The 24389-nt window shown below is 45.7% G+C and overlaps 1 protein-coding gene across 2 annotated transcripts; it reads left to right on the top strand.

Moving 5' to 3' along the window:
• Positions 1-1651: 1651 nt before the first annotated feature.
• ldlrad2 (low density lipoprotein receptor class A domain containing 2) lies at positions 1652-22795 on the top strand. 2 transcript variants are annotated; one of them, XM_067970121.1, is made up of 4 exons: positions 1652-2142; positions 12223-12372; positions 17492-17653; positions 22094-22795. In XM_067970121.1, exons 1-4 carry the CDS (start codon positions 1740-1742, stop codon positions 22339-22341), a joined length of 963 nt encoding a protein of 320 aa, XP_067826222.1. In that variant the 5' UTR covers positions 1652-1739; the 3' UTR covers positions 22342-22795. The 2 variants fall into 2 exon arrangements, with proteins under 2 accessions (XP_067826222.1, XP_067826223.1); XM_067970122.1 differs by lacking the exon at positions 12223-12372.
• The last annotated feature ends 1594 nt before the right edge of the window (positions 22796-24389 follow it).

Here is a 24389-nt window from a genome sequence, read left to right as displayed (position 1 = left end):
TTTCCAATTCACTCTTCATTTTTGTGGAACATAAGTTGTCAGGTCCCTATCTGCCTCTGGAGAGCAGCAGCATGCTGGACTGGGTATAGCTCCGGTACAGTGTCAAAATAGGCTCCAGGGATCCTTTGGGATCTTTATAGACTGAAACCAAGTCAGTCTCGGTGTTCTGAGAGTGCGAGGGCTCAAAGCCCCACTCTCAAACCATTTAAACATTTGCCGACGGTGAGTGGGGCTCTATCAATGCGTGGCTACATGAATGCCCAGAGCTCTCTCCAGGCACCGGGAATATGGATGTGCAGCGATAGGCTGTCTGCAGTATAACTCCCCGTGCTACCGTCCAGAAATCACTGCCTGCAGCGACCAGTTTCAGACTGATAGTGCAGTATAACTACCGCCTTAGTTTATCTCGTATCTGGAGTAAGGGTATTGGAGCTGAGGTCTTTGGAGCAAACTTTTTCACATGACCGTTTGCTACCTTATAGAATTTTTACTTCGGTACACTCCTTATTATTCACGTGCACTTGCCCCCCACGGACTACGCTGTATGGAGGATGTGGCATAATTAGTGTGGTAAATAAAGGCAGCTAGTATCAAAGGCGTTGTTTAAATAACTATTTCAGGATCGCAATTATCAAAGTCCCATGCAAACAGCTCAGAGAAACCGCTAACAATGGACTTGCGGGACGAACAAATCAAATCAGTTTTAAACATTCTTCTGAATGTCCTAACCAGGCTTCCCTCAGCCCCTGGAAACCCCACTAATAAATGCTGAGAAGCACAATAAATCTCTGTGTTCTTCATGTCTTCCTTGGGTTGTGTGGTGTGAGGGAGAGGACAATGATAGATCTAAGCCCAGCCAACTCTTTCATTAGGATCTCCAAAGGACGCTAGTAAAGGTCCCATTTTATTACTTTACTACTGTATGCCCCATAGAATACAAGTTACAGCAGATTGCTTTCATTGTTAAAGAAAATAACTTCAATTTATAGCAATTTCAATAAAAGTGACTCTTATAAATTTATATAATTTATGAGAATTCCAAAGTGTTCTCAGACGTCCATTTCCTTACAATCACAATCCACTTTTCTCTTTATTTTTCTGTTTTTGCGTTTTCGCTTTGTTAATGTTGAATGATTATGTATAAAGGGAGATTACATAATGGTCAATAATTTAAAATATTCACAAGGACCAAATATCACGTAAGGGACCACAGTGCTGGGATATAAAATCATTTCCCAATTTTGTGCCTCAGGACAGACTGTATGTCAGTTCCATAACAACTATTACATGGGTCAGATCAAAGCAAATTAACTCAGTACCTAAACTAACATCATACAAGTGCAACGTTTTAATTCAGGAAGAAAAACCACCCTTCCTGATATACCATAAACTCTTACATCATTTACATTTCTTATGACTTGCTCAATAAAAAAACAAACCATATAAAATATCATTATCTCACATTACATTAGCTTTACACTGCTAATCGTAGATGGATGGAAAGAGTCAAATGTACCTGGATAAAATGTTTTCAAAGAGAATTTTGTCTCATCAGATTTGCTCAAATGTTGAGTAGCCAGTTCATACAATAAATAATACAACTGTATTTTCTATTGCTCCAAGTCAGTCTGGTGGATTTCTGTGGACAGACCATCAGGGCTGATGGCATAATTATCAACTCCCACCAAGAATCTCAAAAGTACTATTTTGTCACAGTCGGGGCGGACTGTGGGTTTACAATGCAGGCCACATCACCTAAGGACAAAGTTAAGTTCCAGTTTAGATTCTTCTTGGTATACAGTCTGCTGAGAGAGTCTTCTATCCTCCAGCCCACCACCGCAACTCAACTACTGCAGCGCAACGTGACAGGGCCTCTGTTCCTACTAAATGCCACTAGACCTGGGCAAGGAGCTGGTGTGCAGCCACTAGGGGAGGAGATGACTGACACGTGCAATGATGGATCGTATGTACAATTTTATGATGGGAAGGACAGGAATTCACCACCTATTGGCTCCCTTTTATGTGGGAAGAGTATCCCCAGACCAATTTTATCAACTGGGAACTATCTCTCTCTCAGACTGGTAACCAGAGGTCTACAACCCAGAGTGGACTTTGTTGGAGATTTCACATCCTTCAGACCAGGTAGGAGACACTTTTTGTTAATTGGATAAAGAAAATAAGGTCATATTTCAAATTATGATTGGGTTGAGATGGCACCTTATATTATGCTATTATCAGGACCACCTTTAAAAAAACACCTTTAATAACATCTTTTGTGTGCTTGTTCTGTCCATTTTATTAATTTCATATAAGTGCTGATGTCATCAACATGTGGACTGTATTAAAGGAATTACTGAGGCCAACTATGAGTGGCCTGATTGAACATTATTAGAAATACAGACATAAGGCCAGGGATGAGTTGGGATCCTCTGTGCTTGTTTATTCAGGTGCCTTACACTGTAAGTTGGACTCAATGGGAGTAATTTTGATTTTTGGGTGATATCGGATTGGCCTCCTGTTATACACCCCACCCAACTTTTGATTCCATTGAGCTCGATGGAAATGAAAATCGTGAGAGAATATAACAGGTGTCTGATCCAATATCGCTCATTTTACACTATCGTCCAAAGTCAAAATTGCCCCCAGTAACTTCCTCCAGCAGCTATGGTACAAGGCTGAAATGAATATGGCAGGGGAAAGGGATAAAATTTAATGGGTATATGTTGTACACCTTCATTTAACCTGCACTATACCCTCGGTTATAGAACTCATTGGAGCCTGGGTGGACAGGGCTTGACAGAGTTCAGCACTTTTTTTTAATCCTGATTGGGAGACACCTAACAGCCACTTTTACAAATTCTCAGGCTCAGCACCTCTCAATGCCCTTCCAATCTAATTCTACCTGTGTACACAGAAAGAATCTGGCCTTTTACTGCAGTTTGGGATTGAAATCTTTTTTCTGGTCAGGTTCACAGGCAACAAAGAGACTCAAATTGAGTCTAATCTCCTTTTAAATCCCTTAACATGCGGCTGTGGTGTTTGAAGGAGGTGCCTGCTGCTACATCGTGATTTCCAGGAAAGTTGCATAGTGCATGTCTCTGATGTCCTCAGTTCTAGTGTTTGAAGACTGTACATTCTTTAATTTCTAGCCCCCCATACATCTTATAACTATCATTTATCACATTTTGTAGTTTTGCCAACTCAGCACACATTTCCTCAGCTCCCACTTCCAATGTCTGATTAGTTTCCACATTCTTTCAGTTACTGAGACTATGGGGGAAAAGTTTACCTTTGGTGGGGTTGCAAAACGGATGGTGGCAGATTGGCTGCCCTTTATACACACGCATCATTTACAAATTGGGTGGGGTATATAACAGGAAAGGAAATATATAATTGGAAAGGAAAATTGGGCATTAAAACTATTACTAACTCCCACCCTGGTCATTCTCTCTTTTATGGCCTCCATCTCCGCTCCCTTAAGTCCAAGGGATACAGACTTGAACGCTTATGGCAGAAAACTGGTCCAGCCATTGATCTCCAGATCTGGCACATAAAGCACTATTGGGTCCTGCTCTTCTTTGCCAAAACTGCTCACTATTCCAGAATCATCCTGGAATGCAAAGATAACCCCCGGCTTCCCTTCTCCACTACAAACCGTTTTCTTAAACCCCTCTCCCCTGCCCCCTCCACCCTCACCTCCAACAACAAGTGCGAGGAGCTCATGGACTTCTTTGTCACTAAGATTGAGACCATCCATCCAGCTGCCTCTGTTGCTTCCCTCCCTTCCCCTAGCCCAACAAGCCAAACTTCACCTAAAGTTCCCCTCTGCTCTAGTCCTGAACTCGCATCTTTCTCTAGTTTCTTTCTTATCTTCCCTCGTGCCCTCTCCGAGCTCGTTTTGTCCATGAGACCCACATCCTGCCCCCTCAACCCTATTACCACCAAACTACTGACCACCCAACTTCCCTTCCTGGCCCCCATGTTAGCTGATACTGTTAAAGTTTCCTTTTCCTCAGGTACTGTCCCCCTCCCCTTCAAATCTGCCGTCATCAACCCCTCCTCAAAAAACCCACCCTTAACCCCTCTGTCCTTGCAAACTACGCCCCATCTCCAACCTCCCTTTACTCTCCAAAGCCTTTGAATGTGGTGTCACCTCCAAAATCCGTACCCAACTTCCCCACAATGCCATGTTTAAACCTCTCCAATCAGGTTTCTACCCCTGCCACAGTACTGAAACGGCCCTTATCAAAGTCACAAATGACACCCTATGTGACTGTAACCATGGTAAACTATCCCTCCCCATCCTTCTCGACCTGTCTGCAGCTTTTGACATGGTTGACTACACCATCCTCCTCCAACGCCTCTCCCCCCCCCCCCCCCCCGTCGTTAGCTGGGTGGGACTGCACTCGCCTGGTTCCATTCTTATCTATTCAGCCATAGCCAGAGAATCACCTGCAATGGCTTCTCTTCCCACTCCTGCACCGTTACCTCTAGAGTCCCCCAAGGATCTATCCTTGGCCCCATCCTGTTTATCATCTACATGCTGCTGCCCCCCCCCCCCGTGACATCATCCAAAAACGCAATGTCACGTTTCACATGTACGCTGACGCCACCCAGATCTACCTCACCACCACCTCCCTTGACCCTTCCACTGCCTCTGATTTGTTAAGCTGCTTGTCTGACATCCAATATGATGAGCAGAAATTTTCTCCAATTAAATATTGGGAAGACTGAAGACATTGTCTTCGGTCCACATCACAAACTCTGTCCCCACCCACTGACTCCATCCCTCTCCCTGGCCACTGTCTGAGGCTGAACCAGACCGTTCACAACCTTGGCATCCTATTTGACCCTGAGATGGGCTGCTGACTCCATATCTGCTTCATCACCAAGACCGCCTACTTCCACCTTCATGACATTGTCCGTCTCTGCCCCTGCCTCAGCGCATCCGTTACTGAAACCCTCATCCATGCCTCTGATACCGCTGGACTCGACTTGCTCCGATTGTTTCCTGGCTGGCCTCCCATCTTGCACCCTCTGTAAACTTGAGCTCATCCAAAACTCTGCTGCCTATATCCTAACTTGCACCAAGTTTCGTTCACCCATCAACCCTGTGCTCGCTGACCTACATTGGCTCCCGGTCTGGCAACGCCTTGATTTTAAAATTGTTTTCAAATCCCCCCCATGGCCTCTCCCCTCCCCCAGCCCTATAACCCTCCGAGAACTCTGTGCTCCTCCAATTATGGCGTCCTGCGCATCCCCGATTTTCTTCACTCCATCATTGGCGGCCATGCCTTCAGCTGCCTAGGCCCTAAGCTCCGGAATTCCCTTCCTAAACCTCTCCACCTCTCTATCTCTCTCTCCTCCTTTAAGATGCTCCTTAAAACCTACCTCTTTGACCAAACTGTTGGTTACCTGTCCTAATATCTCCTTGTATGGATCGGCGCTTTGCGACATTTTGCTACAATAAAGGCGCTAATTAAGTGAAAGTTGTTGTTGTTGTTATGCATCCACACTGTGCTGCATTGTTGGGGGAGGCCCAAGAGAGGAATGTTTAGAGGAGACTGTCCATAGTCATATCAGTAAGATAAAAAAGTGACAAAAAAGTTTGTAGTGGAGACAGATTCAAGGCTAAAGGCAAAAGAACGATCACTTACCAGAGGATAAATTGTAGAAGAGTCTCTCCAGATATGGGAGTAGGATTCAAGTCTTGGATAAACATGGGCTTTATAGAGAGTTAAAAGTTGGGACTTCCATCACTTTCCTGTACCAGAGCACTTTTTTTTTAGCCATACTGATAAAAGTATCTCCTGAAGTGGAGAAGATTCTGCAACACTGAATTAAACCAGCTCAACTTGGAGTTATATTGGCAAATTCACCAATCCCCCACTCCCAGCTAACTCAAAGAGAGCACAGGTCGGAGATTAGGTTTACAACATCATAATATCGATTCTCAGACGCGCATGTTCTTCAAGCGTTGCTCACTGTTGGAGTGCAGGATTGGTAGATTTACTCTCTAGTCTTAGCAGGAGAGGTATTGTAGCAAAATGACCTGTGACCAGGGAATGACCCAGATAGATAATGGCTGTAAAATGTTACTAGGATCATGGCAGTCGTCCATCATATGGGGGCTTATAAAATAACAAAAATAGTTGAGAAGGTGTGTAAAGTAATATTGGTCTCAGATCTGCTGATCTTCCTTTACCCTGCAATATGTCCTTCTTGTAAAGATAATGCTGAATTTTACCACAAAGTTTTACAAGTGCACCAAATGAGCAAGTCATAATAATTGTTATGCTGGCTGTGGAATGTTTTGTGTAGGATGTTGGTTATAAACAGATTTACTGATAGGTTCTCAGTTCTTGTAAATATTTTTTGCACCTCTGTATCCTTTTTATAATATGGAGACGTTTAGATTCGTTTAGTGATCAGGGACAGAAGGTTGTGACTGCGAGTCAGGCAAATATGAGTACCCAGGATCTAGTGATGGAGGAGCCTCAGCCCTTGACATTGTCCAACAGGCACAAGATATATGCTACATGTATGGGTGAGAGCAAAGACTGCGGGGAGGATGGGCAAACTGACCACAGCACATGGTAAAGGTAGCCATTCAAGTGGGGGGGGGGGGGGGGAGTAAAAAGGAATCGGGAAGTGATGGGGGATAGTATAGTCAGGGGGATAGACACTGTTCTCTGCAGCCGCGACCAAGAGTCCTGAAGACTATGTTGCCTGCCCGATACCAGAGTTAAGGACATCTCCTTGCGGCTGGAAAAGAACTTGGACCATGAGGTGAAGGGTCCACGTAGGAACCAACGACATAGGTAGAACTAAGAATGGGGTTCTGTTGAGACAATTTGAGAAGCTAGGGTCTAAATTAATAAGCAGAACCTCAAAGGTGATAATCTAGAAAGAGTGCAGAAAAGATTTACTAGGATGCTACCGGGACTGGATGGTTTGACTTATAGGGAGAGGTTGGATAGACTGAGACTTTTTTCCCTGGAGAGTCGGAGGTTTAGGGGTGATCTTATAGAAGTCTATAAAATAATGAGGGGCATAGATAAGGTCGATAGTCAAAATCTTTTCCCAAAGGTAGGGGAGTCTATAACGAGGGGGCATAGATTTAAGGTGAGAGGAGAGAGATACAAAAGGGTCCAGAGGGGCAATTTTTTCACTCAAAGGGTGGTGAGTGTCTGGAACGAGCTGCCAGAGGCAGTAGTAGAGGCGGGTACAATTTTGTCTTTTAAAAAGCATTTGGACAGTTACATGGGTAAGATGGGTATAGAGGGATATGGGCCAAGTGCAGGCAATTGGGACTAGCTTAGTGGTATAAACTGGGCGACATGGACATGTTGGGCCGAAGGGCCTGTTTCCGTGTTGTAAACTTCTATGATTCTATGATTCTAATGCAGAACCTCACGATTCAGGAATACTTAGGAGCTCCTAAAACAAATTTCACTTTTAGTTTCACTTTCAGTTTTAAGATGAATGCCTAATGTATAGATTAATCATGTCTGTCTGACCCAAATTAGAACCAGCTTAATTTTACACTGAGATTCATGGATGTGAAACTGCTTGATGGAATCCAGTCTTTGCAGTGTCAGTACATTTACAGTTCAATTACTGACAAGCAGAAAATTGCACTCTTTGTGCTGATAGTACTTTTAGGAAGATTTTATACACCTCCATTTTCTGATACAGGTTTAACACTGTGACAGATATACCTACTAAGAGCTAAAAAGCACCAAGTTAAACAATTACTAGGGAGGGCAAGAAATTTCCACCAACTTAAAAATTACTGGCGAGAATTTATGATGCATTGGGTCAGACATTGACCTTTTCAGGGGTAATTTTAATCTAACCTGCCAGTCAGGAAACATCTGCCAGTTTTGCACATGGCTGATTTTACTCTCCCTTGCACTCAAAAGAGTTTCCGCCTGGCGGCTAAGGTTAAATTGACACCCTTCATCTCTGGGGCCTGGGTTCATCAGACTGATGGGATGAACAATCTCCTCTGTCTGCTGGCTGTGAGGGGTCCAATGTGAAATGAGTTAGGCAGTCTCAATCCATTTTTTAGTGGGAATTGGCCTACAGCACAAAATTGCCTGTAGTTTAGCATTAATTAGCAATGTCTCTCAGATAGACCTAACTCAAGGTGGCTGAGGTGACAAATAGAGAAATAGGGGGAACTCTCTGAGATTGGTGCCGAGGCTCATTGTTGGGCAGAACAGAGGGAGCTCTATTTCACATCTAGCTCAGGGGTAGAAATGTGGACGCTGGCAATTTTGGGCACACAGGGGTGCAGGATACAATCCCTGTGCCTGAACAGTGAGGCCCGAGGCACTCTCGATATTGGGGCTCATTTCAAATAAGCTGGCGAGTTGCGCTTCATCAGTGAAGATCGGGCCATTGCTGGCATTGCTCCGACCCTCAGGTAAGTGAGGAAGAGTGGGCGGTCGGGCCCCGAACAAGGGGTTGGAGGGGCTATCGGGCCCTGAGCCGGGGGGGAGGGGTCGATCAGGTCCCGAGCCGGGGGGGAGGGGTCGATTGGGCCCCGAGCCGGGGGGAGGGGTCGATCGGGCCCTGAGCCGGGGGTGGGGGGGTGGGGTCGATCAGACCCCGAGCCGGGGGGAGGGGTCGATCGGGCCCCGAGCCGGGGGGGGGAGGGGTCGATCGGGCCCCGAGCCAGGGGGAGAGGGGTCGATCGGGCCCCGAGCCGGGGGAGGGGTCAATCGGGCCCCGAGCCAAGGGGTGGGGGTGATTGGGCTGAGGGCCGAGGTGGAGATCGGTGGCCGGGTGGAGGGGGGGTGGCCCTTAATCTCTTAATGTGGGGTTGGGAGGAGCAACCTCCCGGCTCCAGATTCAGGTAAGTACGGGGGACCTTCCTGCCGGTTAGCACCATGTTTTGCAGTGCGAACTCGGCATGTGACGAGTGAAGGACTGGGGTGATCAAAATCGCCAATGTGGCCTGCAAAAAGCGCAGGATCGTAATTTACATAAATTATACTTGACTTTCAATGTCACCGGCGTACGCTCCTGTTCCAAACTCCTTTCCCAATATGGTAGGCAGTGCAGTTCCAGCCGGAAATGTGTGCGCACTTCTTGCTCGCCATCTTGGGGGCTTCATAGGCCAGTTAGCACCCGAAAAACGGACGCTGCGCAGCCGAATTTATAGACCAGGAGTTCTTAATGCTGACACTGCTTGCTGGGTGCTTCATTTCCCAGCTCTAACATTCTGCACACAAAAAAAACTTTGAGTAGTCTGCCAAGCATAGCCATCACTGTTGGCAATATCAGCTGATGAACACTTAACGCATTCTAATGACATCTCTCAGTCTGTTATTTTAATGGAGCATTAACCCATTTAAAATAAACCTCTGCTAAAAATAGCAGACAGAGGGATGTCATAAATATGCTAAGCATTTGTCTATTGGGAGGTTTCAGAGGGCATTAAGAACCAGACAACACAGATTTCTCCCCTGAAGGACATCAGTGAACCAGTTGGGATTTTACAACAACCTGACAACTTGCATGGTCATTTCTCAAGTCAAATAACAGAAATGACCAGACTTACTGAATTCAATTCCACAATTTAACACTGTGGGATTTGAACGCTCAATGTCTTAGTTCCTAATCCAATACCATAGCCACTACAAACAACTGAGCTAACTGACTGTTGTCAAGCTTAAATATTATGTTTCATTTTATAAATACTGCATGGTATTGAAAATGGCTGTGATGGTTCTTATTTATAAATAAATACAAAAAAACCTTACAGCATTTAAAGAATCAGAGAGGTAGATCATTCATTAAATAAATACAAATGCATGAATAATAACTAATTAAATAATGTGCAAGATCAAATAAATAATTAACAATTAATAAAATATTTTTTAAAATGAACAAATAATTAATTAATTAAATACAAGAAAACTTACAGCATCTGAAGAGTCAGAAAGTTCTTCCATTCATTGTTATGATGGGCTGGATTTTGCTCTGAGCGGTGGACGAACGGTGCCCGCTGCTCATTAGACTTGAACTTGCCTATAAACTTTTCTTGGTTTTTTTTCATGACAAGTTCCTCTCATTGGGGCTGAATCTGGCACGGCCCCCTCTACAGGGCAACTGGGACCTGTATGAACAGGGCGAGCAACTGTCTATCCCCTTATGCAATCAAATTAAAGCATCTGATGATCAACGAGGAGTCAGCACCAGGAAGTGTAAGTTAGAATTCAATGTTAGATCAGGTACAGAAAGTGAATTAAAAAGAGGGTAAGAAATATTGAATTAAAAGAGAGAAAGAAAACTCAAAAAAATTTTTTTTTTAAATGCCCAACAACAATTAAAATCTGAAGGAATGAGACTCCACACTTGTAAAAGTTAATTTTCAGTGCCAGACAGGTTGTTTGACAGTCATTAAGACTTACCACACTGTTAGACTTAAATAACTTGACGTACCTTTTCTGGGCGAGATTAGTTCGTATCCATCAGGGCTGTGCAGGAACTTTACGCCGTTTCATTCATCTGAACGGGGAGCCAGCCAATGAGATGTTGATCTCATGGAAGAGCAACTTCCGGATTTCTGCGTTTGACTGCGTGTATGCGGTCGCCAGAAGTTGCTGTATCGTATGCACTGACCTAACGGTGAGTGGATGCGTATTGGGTGGATGCGTATTGGGTGAATGCGTATTGGGTGGATGTGTATTGGGTAGATGTGTATCTGATGGATGTGTATTGGATGGATGTGTATTATGTGATGTGTATTGAATGGATGTGTATTATGTGATGCGTATTGGATGGATGTGTATTATGTGATGCGTATTGGATGGATGTGTATTATGTGATGCGTATTGGATGCCTCTCTACCTCTCTTTTCTCCTTTAAGACGCTCTTTAAAACCTACCTCTTTGACCGAGCTTTTGGCCACCTGCCCTAATATCTCCTTATGTGGTTTGTGTCAAATTTTGTTTGATAATCGCTCCTGTGAAGCATCTTGGGATGTTTCACTACGTTAAAGGCGTGATATAAATGTTGTTGTTGTTTGTTGCTGCTGCTGTTGTTGTTTTTGTTGTTGTTGTTGTGATTGGCAAATGAATTTCAATATAGATAAGTGTGAGGTGGTGCATTTTGGTAGGAAAAATAAGGAGGCCACATATTCCTTTGAAAATAAGAGTCTAAATGGGGTAGAAGAGCAAATGGGTCTAGGGGTACAAATTCACAAATCATTAAAAGTAGTGACACAGGTTAAGAAGGCCATAAAAAAAGCAAACAAAGCACTGGGGTTCATTTCTAGAGGGATAGAATTGAAAAGCAGAGACGTTATGTTTAATTTGTATAGAACCTTGGTTAGACCACACTTGGAGTACTGTGAACAGTTCTGGTCTCCATATTATAAAAAGGATATAAAGACACTGGAGAAGTTGCAAAAAAGATTTACAAGTATGATACCAGAACTGAGAGGTTATACCTACCAGGAAAGATTGAACAGGCTGGGGCTCTTTTCTCTAGAAAAGAGAAGGCTGACCTGATTATGATTAAGAATATTAAAGGGATTGATAGGGAAGTCATAGAGAAGATGTTTTCACTTGTGGAGGAGACCAAAACTAGAGGCCATAAATAAAAGATAGTCACTCATAAAATCAACAGGGGAAACTTCATTACCCAGAGAGTGCTTATAATGTGGAACTCGTACCACAAGGAATAGTTCAGGTGACTAGCACAGATGCATTTAAGGGGAAGCTAGATAAACACATGAGGGAGAAAGGAGTAGAATGTTATGCTGATAGGAATAGATGAAGTAGGGAGGGAGGAGGCTTGTGTGGAGCATAAACACTGGCATGGACCAATTGGGCCGAATGGCCTGTTTCTGTGCTGTACATTCTATGTAATTCTATGTAACTTTCTGTTGTGATTTTTGGTCACACCTTTATGTAAACACTTAACATTGAAACTGCCTATGTAAACATTTAGAATGAAAACTCTGTAAGGAAACAGTTGCCTGTAATAATGTGGTTGTGGGCACTGGCCAGTAGATGGTGCTGTGGAATGAGTTTCTGAAGTCTCTCTCCCAACTGCGTCACCATCTTGTATGTAAAGAAAGGTATATTCATCAACTTATCTTGGGCAATGTCACGGAGAAATGATTGGTACTAAAAACGATATGCTCACTCTAATAGCTTTGCATTGGAAATAGAGTATCTGAAGCTTTCGAATACTTAATCACAGGTTTCAACTCTTCAGAGTGCAGTGAGGAGCCATACTTTCAATGTCAAAATGGAAAATGCATTCCCATGAGTCTGGTCTGTGATTCAGAAAGTATTGATAACTGTGGAGATGGCAGTGATGAGTCTAGCCTTCTTCCAGCAAAATGCCAAGGTAAGACCAGCCAATTTGCCTTGAACAGAAATCACACAGTGGCATAAATTGGAATTGAATCTATAATACTTCAGGATTCACAAACAGTCCCTACTTAACTCCATGCAATCTGCTCTTGCTATAATTTTGGAAATAAGTGTGGGAGCAAATGGTGCACTGGGTTAACATTGACCTGGATTGACGGAATAAAGGTGTCGTCTGTCTGTTGGCTGCAAGAGTCATATATTAAATTAGTCTGTGGCTTCTTTACCCAGTTCCTAGTTGGATTGGGCCCACAGTACAAACGTACTCGTCTGGCACACTCTCACTCTGAGCAGCTCAGGATGGCTGGTGTGGCGAATAGAAATGTGCATACTTAAGCTCTTCTGAGGTTGGGCCCAAGGAGCATTGTTGGGGTAGAAGACTCTTCATTTGACTGTATAATATTTGAGCTGGGAGTGTTTAATGCTGACTTGTAAGTGAGGAATTTCCTGAGTTTCCAATCCTGGCAGGGAGCCTCGCCCATTGACAGTTTATATCACAAACGCCCTCAAGTTTCCATTAATAGATGGAAATTGCCCGAATTTTCAATAAGTGCTTCCAGTGAGCAAGGGGCCCCACTGGGAAAACAAACTTGGAAAATTACCTGAGTGCCTGAAATGGGAATGAAAACAAAAAAGGAAAAGTATTGATCAGTTAATGTTCAGTCTTGCAGTGAGAGACCCTGTGGAGTTTGAGTCTAGAGATTAGCCTCAGTAGGGGTGATTGTGGCAAGTACTGAGATTTTACTTTTTAATTGTATTGTATTTTGACTTTAATTTACTTCATTTTAGCTAGGGCAACTAGGGATGGCCAAAAAATGCTGGTCTTGCTTGCAACGCCCATATCCCAAGAATGAATTATTAAAAAAAGCTGTTTAGTATTACCCTCCAAGAACTCTATGTTCCTCCAACTCCGACAATGCTTGTTGTGTACGTAAAGATGTTTAGGAGTGTGGACGCTTAATAGTGTGTCCAGTAGCTCTTTTCTGGGGGAGGTTATTAGTTTGTTTTTGAGGAAGAAAATTTCTGCTTTTTGTTTGTCAAATTCATCTTGTCTGTTTCGACCTCAAACGTGTTTTAATTTCAAACCTGATCCCCAGGTTTTCCATGTCTCCCATTTTCCTTGGGCCCCCACTGCCTTAACTACCCAACCATCCTTTGTTTCCTTAATGTCTTCATTGCAAAGGTAGGGTCTGCCTTAGATATTCTGTGGGGTACAACGGTGCTGGTCACTCCCATATAAGGTTAAAGAAAGAGAGGGATGGGCTGGTGAAAGATTTATCGATGTATATAAAATGCTTGCTGGTGGACAATGTGTGTGCATATTTTTTATGTTTAAAAGTAGCATATTATATTTAGAATGAGATTGCAGATGATTATTCTATCAACCCATGATGTAATCATACTGTTTTATAAGTAGTATGCGGAGCAGATCCTAAACCAGTGCACCCCCTGAAGGAGTCAGTCTTGACTCTGTGGTAGCACTCTTGCCTTTGGAAACATAGAAACATAACAGCACAGAAAGAGGCCATTCAGCCCATCGTGTCTGTGCTGCTCGAAATAGAGCTACCCAGCCTAATCCCACTTTCCAGCACTTGGTCCGTAGCCCTGTAGGTTACGGCACTTCAAGTGCATATCCAAGTACTTTTCAAATGTGATGAGGGTTTCTGCCTCTATCACCCTTTAAGGTAGTGAGTTCCAGACCCCCACCACCCCATGGATGAAAATTTTTTTCCTTAACTCCCTTCTAATCCTTCTACCAATTACTTTAAATCTGTGTCTCCTGGTTATTGACCTCTCTGCTAAGGGAAATATGTCCTTCCTGTCCACTCTACCTAGGCCCCTCATAATTTTATATATCTCAATTAAATCACCCCTCAGCCTCCTCTGTTTCCAAAGAAAACAACCCCAGCCTTTCCTTATAGCTAAAATTCTCCAGTCCTGGCCACATCTTCGTAAATCTCCTCTGTACCCTCTCTAGTGCAATCACATCTTTCCTGTAATGCGGTGACCAGAACTGTACGCAGTACTCAAGCTGTGGCCTAACTAGTGTTTTATACAGTTCTAGCATAACCTCCCTGCTCTTATATTCTATGCCTTGGCTAATAAAGGAAAGAATTCCATATGCCTTCCTAACCATCTTGTCTACCTGTCCTGCTACATTCAGGGATCAGTGGACATGCACTCCAAGGTCCCTCTCTCAGTATCCTCCCATTTATTGTGTACTCCCTTGCCTTGTCTGACCTCCCCAAATGCATTACCTCACACATCTCCGGATTGAATTCCATTTGCCACTTTTCTGCCCACCTGACCAGTCCATTGATATTTTCCTCCAGTCTACAGCTTTCCTCCTCACTATTAACCACCCGGCCAATTTTTGTATCATCTGCAAACATCTTAATCATGCCCCCTACTTTTAAGTCTAAATCATTAACATATACATTAACATATAATATATAATATTGGGTCAGAAAGTTGTGGGTCAAGTCCCACGGCAGAGACTTGAGCACATAATTCAGGGTGACATTTTAGTGCAGTACTGAGGGAACTCTACACTGTCCGAGGTGCCGTCTTTTGGATGAGACGTTAAACCGAGGCCCTGTCTGCCCTCTCAGGTGGATGTATAAGGTCCTATGGCACTATTTCGAAGAAGAGCAGGGGTGTTCTCCTCGGTGTCCTGGCCAATATTTATCCTTCAGCCAACATCACTAAAACAGAATATCTGGCCATTATCTCGTCGCTGTTTGTGGGACCTTGCTGTTCGCAAATTGGCTGCCGTGTTTCCTATATTACACCTTGTGTCTACACTTCAAAACTACTTCACTGGCTGTAAAGCAATTTGGGATGTCCTGAGGTCATGAAAGGCACAAGTTCTTTCTTCTCTCTTTGATGTCCTGTGCACAGTATCATGGGAGATCCATGAATAATCATTAATAAATAGTGTCGCATCAAGTGTGTTTGTCCTATGTGCAAATGTCTGTCATAAAAATCCTAATTGACTCAAATTTTCCAGGAACCGGCTGAAAAACACTGCCGCCAAGTACGTTTCTCTCAAGCTTTTTAATCCCCTTTGCAACAGGGTAACATATTACATAATATGAGAACCGTCATGGCAACCTACTAGTTGTATTATTGGTTCAATGCAGTGTCACTGGAGCATATACTCTGTGATGAGTGGCTCACCTCTTGACCCCTCAAAGTCTCTCCACCGTCTACAAGGCTCAATTCAAGAATACTCATTGGTTGAATACTGATTGGGTGCCATCCAGGTCAAAGCAATCTACTTGATCTGGGATCCTGTCATTGGACACAATGTCTAACCCCTCCACCACTGCCTGATCTGGCTGGGCCATTTCAAGCTATACTGGGCCTCATTCTCCTCTGACAATACTCTCCACTACTCCAGGATCATCCTGAGCAGCAACTATAGCCCCCAGCTTATTTTCTTCTCTGCCACCTGTCTCCTTAAACCTCCTCTCTCCTGCCCCACCACCCTCACCTCTCACTCCAGGCTGTCCCATTACCTAGTTCTGAATCCCCATCTCTCCCTGGTTTCAGTCCCATTTTCCACACGCCATCTTCAAACTCATCTTGTCCATGAGACCCACCTCTTGCTCACTTGACCTCATTCTCATTAAACTGCTGACCATCAAAATTCCCTCCTGGCGCCCATGCTAACTGATATTGTAAACGGTCCCCACTCCTCAGGTACTGTTCCCTCTTCCTTTCAAAACTGCAGTCATCACCCTCCCCCCCTCAAAAACTTGCCTTTGACCCATCTGTCCATATAAACTTCCATCCCATCTGCAACCTCCTTTTGTACTCCAAAGTCCTTGAATATGTTGTTGTCTCCCAGATCTGTGCCCATCTCTCCTGCAAGTCCTTGTTCGAATCTCTCCAATCAAGTTTCTGCCCTTCCCACAGTATTGAAACAGCCCTAAACAAAGTCTTGAATGACATCCTCTGTAACTGTGTCCATGGTGCACTATCCCCCTTTGTCCTCTTTCACCTCTCTGCAGCCTTTGACATGGCTGACCAGGTCACCCTCTCCTCCGTTGTCCAGCTCAGTGGGACTATTGCATGGTTACATCCTTGCCTATCTAATCGTAGTCAGAGCACCTCCAGCAATTGCTTCTCTCCCCGGCCCCGCACCGTCCCTCTGTCCTTGACTCCCTCATCCACATGCTGGTCATTGGCGACATCCTCTAGATTACTTAGATAAGCTACAATTTCCTCCAGTTGGGAAGACTGATATCATCGTCTTTGGCCCACACCACAAAATCCATCCCCTCTCCATTGACTCATTTACCCTCTCTGGTCACTATCTCAGGCTGAACCAGGGTGTTCACAACTTCAATGTCCTATTCAACTCTGAGCTGAGCCTCTGACCCCATGTCCTCATTATCACAAAGACTATTTATCCCTGTTTTCTTTTATTTTTTTAATATGTTTATTATGTATTAAATTTAATTATTCAAATTATATTCAGAAGCTTAAAAAGCAACAGGGTCACTGAAAGGGAGTCAAGGCAACAGTTTTTTGAGCAATTTGATTGGTCAGTTTTGTGGCACTTGCTGGGCCATGGATGGTAGCTTTGAAAAAAGTTGGGAGATTTGATTGCACGATTGTCTGCTGGTTACTTATTCCTCATTGGTACATTTTAAGTCATTTACAATTAGCCAATAAGATATTTGATTGGTTCAAATAAGTACTTGTCTAAGTTACCAATCACGATATTTTGCAGTGGATGTGTACAGCTGTGGAGGTGTGACACCTCTGTGACCATAATTCCAGGTGTTAAGAGTTTTAATTACATAGCTGTTTATTTTAACTTGTCGTCAACACCCATTATTATCTTATATAATAAAAACAGAAAATGCTGGAGAAGCTCAGGCAGTGTCTGTGGAGAAAGAAACAGAGTTAATGTTTCAGATTGAAGACTGTTCTGACGAAAGGTCATCGACCTGAAACGTTAACCCTGTTTCATTCTCCACAGATGCTGCCTGACCTACTCAGCTTCTCCAGCGTTTTCTGTTTTTATTTCAGATTTCCAGCATCCGCAGTATTTTGCTTTTGATTATAATCTTCTTGTTTTGCAGATAATTTCTCCAACTCAGCAACTCTCGATGAAGGCAGCACAAGCACCTTGGAGCCTAACAATTCACTGTCGCCTCCTGTCAACCTCACTACTCTTTGCCAAACACCAAATAGGCATCATCACCTGCTACCAAACAGCGTTCCTTACCCAAACTCTGTCACAGGTGCTTTGTTTAAATTATAGCATAATAATTTTTCCCCTTATTTTTAGTACAAGTTGGAAGAGCTCATTAAAGCATGTGGCCCTAAAATTCCATGGGCTCCAATCCCGCCAGATATATCGGCATCGTGCCCGATGTTGTCCTCTGGCACTGACCCCTGCCCAGAGATTGCACTGTCAGTGGGACGACACCTCATTTGTACCCACCTACTCTATACAAGGCTACGGACCAAATGCTGGAATATGGGATTAGAGTAGACAGGGCTTGATGGCCGGCGCGGACACGTTGGGCCGAAGGGCCTCTATCCGTGCTGTATAACTCTATGACTCTATGTGCCGGGAAACGTGGCCGTGTGCCCATGGGGGGGGTTTGCCCAGGCCCCGCACCCAATCCCGACACTGCTCCAATTGGCCCCCATCAATGGGGCCCATCCATTAAATATTTAAAAAAAGATTGTTTCCTCTTTGGGGGTCGAGGCTGATTGCCAGGCGTAGATGCCCCTGGTGGGGTCAACATGGGCTTTTGTGGAGGCCTGTACTCCTCCTGTTACTGGAGGTACTAACTGCCACTACTACACTGGGTCCCCTTCCAGAGCCAGAACCAAGAACTCCCAGCCTACGATGTCCCGATCCCTGGCCTGTCATGGCCTTGCAAAAGGTGGATTGAAGTTCCGCCCCTTACAAGGTAACCTGGAAACTCCCAGAAATGTCGTAGATTCGACGTAATCAGGTCTCTGCCATTTCCATGAGGGTTCCCTTGGTCTCCCACTGGCGTTAAAGCAGGAGACTAGCAGAGCTCCGAGGAATTTCAGGGCCTTTATTTATAAAGGAACAAACTAAGAAAAATTACTTGCAAAAAGGGCGGTGTGGTAGTGCACCTCATTATATACGGAAACACGGCAATCAGTTGATGCCCTTGATTTCTTGCATGGTGAGTTCATGATCTCAGCCAATCCGTCAGAGAGATTTGGTGAGTGGAAGCTGGCCATTTCTAACAAGAAGTACAATCATACCAATGTAACGCATCAACACCGGCACGTGGTATAAATCATGCAGCATAATTTTTGTTGAATTTTACAGAAAAGATGATGGAGTCTAAGTATTTATTATGTAAGTGAGGTGTTTGACATTGTAGCAATAAAGATAATGTCCCTGAAGTTCCTTGGGTGTTCTGACAGTCTCCTGCCATAACTCTGTAGCACGGGAGACCTGGCTATCTTGACCGACCCTTGGATATCTCTGGGCTCCTCTTAGTGTAATCATTATGAGGACAGGGATGACGTGAGTTGAATCTGCCTGGGCCCTTCCTGTTGGCTCCATCAACCATTAATGTGTCTTCACTTAAACTGGGCATGTAGTAATGGTGCCCCCCACACAGCCCATGTACTGACAATTTTAGAATTGTAGAACCAAAGTTCATATCACTTTGTGGTCATGCTTCTGGTGAATGATCATGGATCAAGCCATAAGGGTTCCACCAGCTGCCTTCGATGATCTCGGGCAGCCCTGCAATTGGAAATGTCATCCTTACTCATCCTGACTCTGAGGTAAATAACCCTGATGATTGGAGGGGCTGGAATGGCATAGGCAACCCAGTTACGACCTCAACCAGGGGGCGCTCCACCGCAGAGGGTACTGGAGTGACCATGATCTCCGGGGTGGGCTGCAGTTTGGTCAGGCAGCACTGCACATGTGCAGGTTTGTGGTCTGCTCTGTAGACATCGCTAAACTGGACGGGCTGCTGGCCAAACTCTCAAATGACTACATGAACTGCTGATGCTGTGCCACCAAACTGCATCTGTAGGTAGGACCTGTGAGGTCCGAATCCAAGAGCTCAGCAGCTGCTGGAGCCCTCGAGCTGACCTTTGGCCAGCAAGGTGCAGTTCACCCAATCCTGCCTGCACGTGACTCTCCTCCTTAATTCTCTGTGCTTCACCATGTGCATCCCCTACAACTCGCTAACTGACCTGCTGCCTCCTGCACAAGCCTCCTGCTCCCCCAGTGGAAAACCCAGGGTGAGCACAAATCAGACACAAAGGGCTCAATTTTGAAATGGTGGCAGGTTGGCAGCAGAGGGGAGGGGTGGGGGTGGGGGTGGGGGGGTGAAGGTGTGCGTGGCAAACCCGAAATAAAAATACTTACCTTTTCCGACACGATCGTGATGTAATTGATGGTGATTAAAGTTGTTTCCGGGAGCCCAGAAGCCAGCCTGATTGATAGGCAGGCTGCCAACAGGAGCTGCAACACCGAGGGAAGGGGGGGGGCGGGGGAGAGAAAGAGAGAGAAAGAGAGAGAGACGTCTTCCGGCACTGGAGCAGAGATTGGAGGGCACTGAAGATTGGGGGGAGGGGGGGAAGATCGGGGAGGGGAGAGGGGGAGATCGGGGAGGGGAGAGGGGGAGATCGGGGAGGGGAGAGGGGGAGATCGGGGGCTGAGAGGGGGAGATTGGAGAGAGAGAGACATCGGGGGCTGAGAAGGACACCGGAGAGGGAGACATTGGGGGGAGAGAGGGACATTAGAGAGGGGGACATCGAACATCGGAGCAGGGGGGGTGCAGGTGACAACAGTGGAAAGGTAGGTTTATTTTGTTTTTTAACTTTGTGCAATGGTTTGTTATTTAATTCATTTACTTTATTGTTGCTTGATCCGGCCCGGTTTCACCAGGTAAGTTTAAAATCGTTTTAACCATCTGCTATGTCAGAAATAAAGTACCTTAAGTACCTCAATGAGGTACATTTGGTTCTTTAACTATCTTCCGCCAGCTTTAATTGCCGGCGGGACTTCTGTACTCGGGAAGCACGCTCACACAGACACATCTGTGGGAAACCCGGAAATCAACAGGTTGGGGCCGGCTTCCTCACCTGCTCGGGATTTTCCCGAATTTCGCAGCCTTCCCGCCCCCAACACACCCGCAATTTCATTTGAAAATCGGAGCCAAAGCCTCTGACTCTGGTTTTCCACTCCCTCTATTCTGGCACCTTCACTGCCAGCGCCCGGGAGGGGAATTCCAGCCTCTATCTCAGGTTACTTTTCAATAGTGCTTTTAGCCAGATGAATTTCAGTTGTTTCATTTCAAACTTTCATAATTTATGTTCATACTGTTACTTGCCAATATTGCAAGATACTTTATAAGCTTTTCATACCCTACAACTGATGTGCTGTCTCACTGCTCCCCCTCTCCTCCATGTACTCCTGCTTTCCTCCATGTACTCCCACTCTCCTCCGTGTACTCCCGTCCTCTTCCGTGTACTCCTGTCCTCTTCCGTGTACTCCCATCCTCTTCCATGTACTCCCGCCCTCTTCCATGTACTCCCGCCCTCTTCCATGTACTCCCGCCCTCTTCCATGTACTCCCGCCCTCCTCCATGTACTCCCGCCCTCTTCCATGTACTCCCGCCCTCCTCCATGTACTCCCATCCTCTTCCATGTACTCCCGCCCTCTTCCATGTACTCCCGCCCTCTTCCATGTACTCCCGCCCTCCTCCATGTACTCCCATCCTCTTCCATGTACTCCCGCCCTCTTCCATGTACTCCCGCCCTCCTCCATGTACTCCCATCCTCTTCCATGTACTCCCGCCCTCCTCCATGTACTCCCGCCCTCTTCCATGTACTCCCACTCTCCTCCGCGTACTCCCGCTCTCCTCCATGTACTCCCGCCCTCTTCCATGTACTCCCCCTCTTCCATGTACTCCCGCCCTCTCCTCCACGTACCCCCGCTCTCCTCCATGTACTCCCGCTCTCCTCCATGTACTCCCGCCCTCTCCTCCATGTACCCCCGCTCTCCTCCATGTACCCCCGCTCTCCTCCATGTACTCCCGCTCTCCTCCACATACTCCCGCCCTCCTCCACCCACCCCCACTCTCCTCCATCCACACCTCGAATGATGGGTCAGGATTGGGGCCAGCGGCAGGGACACCCTAAGGTGGGAGTTCCCATTCCTGAACCCAGTGTTGCAGTGGCGGCCATTGAGGTGAGCATCCCGGCCTCCACAAGGAACATGTGAGTCCCACCGGTGGAGTCCCGGCTAAGCAAGTGGCTCGGACCCCCCCTTAAGAGCTGCAAGTTATTTTTGTCTGGAATGTAGCCAGATCGGCCCCCCCATGCTCAGCGGGCTGATCGGACCAGTACTGAGGTGGGGGCTGGGCTACACCCCCAAGGGCGGAACAAGGCCAGTATTTCCAGCATCGTGGGGCAGGCTCCTGCGGGCACACAACATGCTTGTGCCCCAACCCCTCCCAGCCCCATGCTAATGAGAAGCCCTCCCACTGACCTCATGAACCCCAGCAGGGTTATTGCTGGAGTTCAGCCCCGAACCCAAATTCGCAGGCCTCTCAGCCAACAAAGCAAAAGTCAAATTTGTTTCTTAGTTGATTAAAAATAAAAGAATTGCTCGTTAAATCTGCCAGATCGTTGACATGACACCTGATTTTCTCTCTTCCTCTCAGACAACAAGTCGTACGTTTCGCTGCTCGCACTCTACATCGTGCTGGGAGTCATCGCTGGGGTTGTCCTGCTGTTCTGGTGTTGCTGGTCGCCGGGCTGGTTGGTTTGGAGACTCAGTGTCTGCAGGTTCCTCCCATGCTGTAATTCCTTCTGCGCGGCCTGTCAGCTCTGCACCCACAGCTGTCGTCGGACAGACAGCGGTCGCCTGGCCAAAGTCACTCCGCAAATCACAGTCCCTGTACCGGTGTAATATCCATTGCCTAGGTTACTTCCCCCTCCCTCTAAGTGTATATTATTAATAGCCTGACCAGAGTTATGTAATACTCCAGCCCGATATTAATTGCTACGTTCCTACATGTCTGGATTGGGTTGGAACTGCCTTTGGACTAATTTAATGCTTACAATATGAGCCACTATATTTGTTTGACTAATTCCATGGATTCCCTGTTCTTCAGGAAGGAAAGACTATAGGTATTCAGACTACTTTCATGTGGCCTAAACAGTATGAGATTGTATTAATTTGCCCTAGACTTGTTTTTTCATTTGAAAATGTGCAGAAACAGATTTCCTTTGTCCCTGTGAGAGGTGGTTAGCCATTTGTAAGTGAGTTAATTCCAACCTAATTCTGAATTGCAACCGGGTCCTTCAAGGCAAGTGTAATACTGCAATAAACCACTGTCAATGTCCGTAGTTAAAAGCTTATTTTACAGCCAATTTCCTAATTTCCGTTGTTTTGAGCTGACGACTATTTTCCCATCTCCCTTTGTGCCATTTGCTGAGGAACTGCCATTCCCCTCAGGACACTACGCCTTTCCTATTGGGAATTCCTTTCTATCTTTGTTTCTTTGCAAGAAGGGGAGGAAGAGCAACAGCGGGATGCCAGGCTGGTGAGGCTGCACCGGAGCTGCACATGGCACCCAGCCACGGGCACCCCTCCTACCAGGCAGGGGCGGTCCTACATGCATTTACCTACTGCCTGCAGAGGCTTTGCTTTCCAAAGGAAGCCGTCATTGAACGATGCCGCGTGCTGCAAGTGGACCTGCAGCCAACCTCCAACTCAGTCATTGCTTGTCCCAGGTGGCCATACACACTCCCTTGCTCAATGCCTAAACAGGAAAGGATTCTACGGTCTCAGTGTGCAGCTCATTTGTGATTGGCTGCACACCATGATGCAAATGAATACCTGCTTCCTGGGAGCTGCTTCATTTGAAGGCAGTCCTCAGTACCACCATCTTCTGACCCTGAAAGGAAGTTTCTCAGTGGCTCCTAGAAAATCAAAGCCCTGGCCAATGACAGTCTGAGTGGTTTCCCAGGATGGCCCCTATAACACGGTCCAATGTCATCATTGGGCACGTTGCAGGTGTACTTCAGGTACCCAGATCAATCTAGGAGCACGCTGCAATTCATAACTCAATGATCGTGGTCTTCTACAAGAGGTCGCCTCAAGAAGACTCCACAGGATGAAGGCCCCCATGGGCAACAAGAGGATCAGGAAGAGGAGCAGAATATGGAGGAGAATCTGTTGCTGGCTGAAAGACTCATTCATACCACACTGATACCTTCTCTTGACCACCACACCTGGTTAAGACAGTAACAGCCCTGTGCACATCTTCTCCCTTCCTACTCCCATATATCATCATCTATAGCCCCTTCTTTGTGTATATCAGTTCCCATTCATCACACCTGATCCGTCTTTCAGATGAGAAGTTAAATCGTGGCCCTGTCTGCCCTTTCAGGTAGCTGTAAAAGATCCCATGGCACTATTCGAAGAAGAGCAAGGGAGTTCTCTCCGGTGTCCTGGCCAATATTTATCCCTCAACCAACATCACTAAAACAGATTATCTGGTCATTATTGCATTGCTGTTTGTGTGATCTTGCTGTGTGCAGATTGGCTGTCACGTTTCCAGATTACAACAGTGACTACACTTCAAAAGTACTTCATTAGTTGTAAAGCGCTTTGGGATGATCTAGGGCCGTGAGAGGCACTGTATAAATGCAAGTCTTTCTTTCTTTCAAAGCAACTTCCAAACTGTTCCAAGAACACTGTTGATATATACAACAACCTTGGTGCAACCATAATCCATACTGAGTGTGTGCTCAGTGCTTCTTACCACCATACTTCCTCGGTGTCAGTGTGTGAGGCATTAGCCTTGTGTGTCTACAAGGTACTATCTGAGTGGCTGGGGTGTGTCTGGTGGCTGGCTAATAGGAGCCTTGTGGGACTGAAGTGGCCCTCGTCTCATGTCTTGGGCAGCCTGGTCCTGCGTCATTTCGGTGACTTGGTACATCAAAAGAAGG

This window comes from Heptranchias perlo, chromosome 32 (genome assembly GCF_035084215.1).
Source record: "Heptranchias perlo isolate sHepPer1 chromosome 32, sHepPer1.hap1, whole genome shotgun sequence".
Classification (NCBI taxonomy): domain Eukaryota; kingdom Metazoa; phylum Chordata; class Chondrichthyes; order Hexanchiformes; family Hexanchidae; genus Heptranchias; species Heptranchias perlo.
Note: the sequence above shows the minus strand (reverse complement) of the source record. Positions and strands in the feature narration are given on the sequence as shown.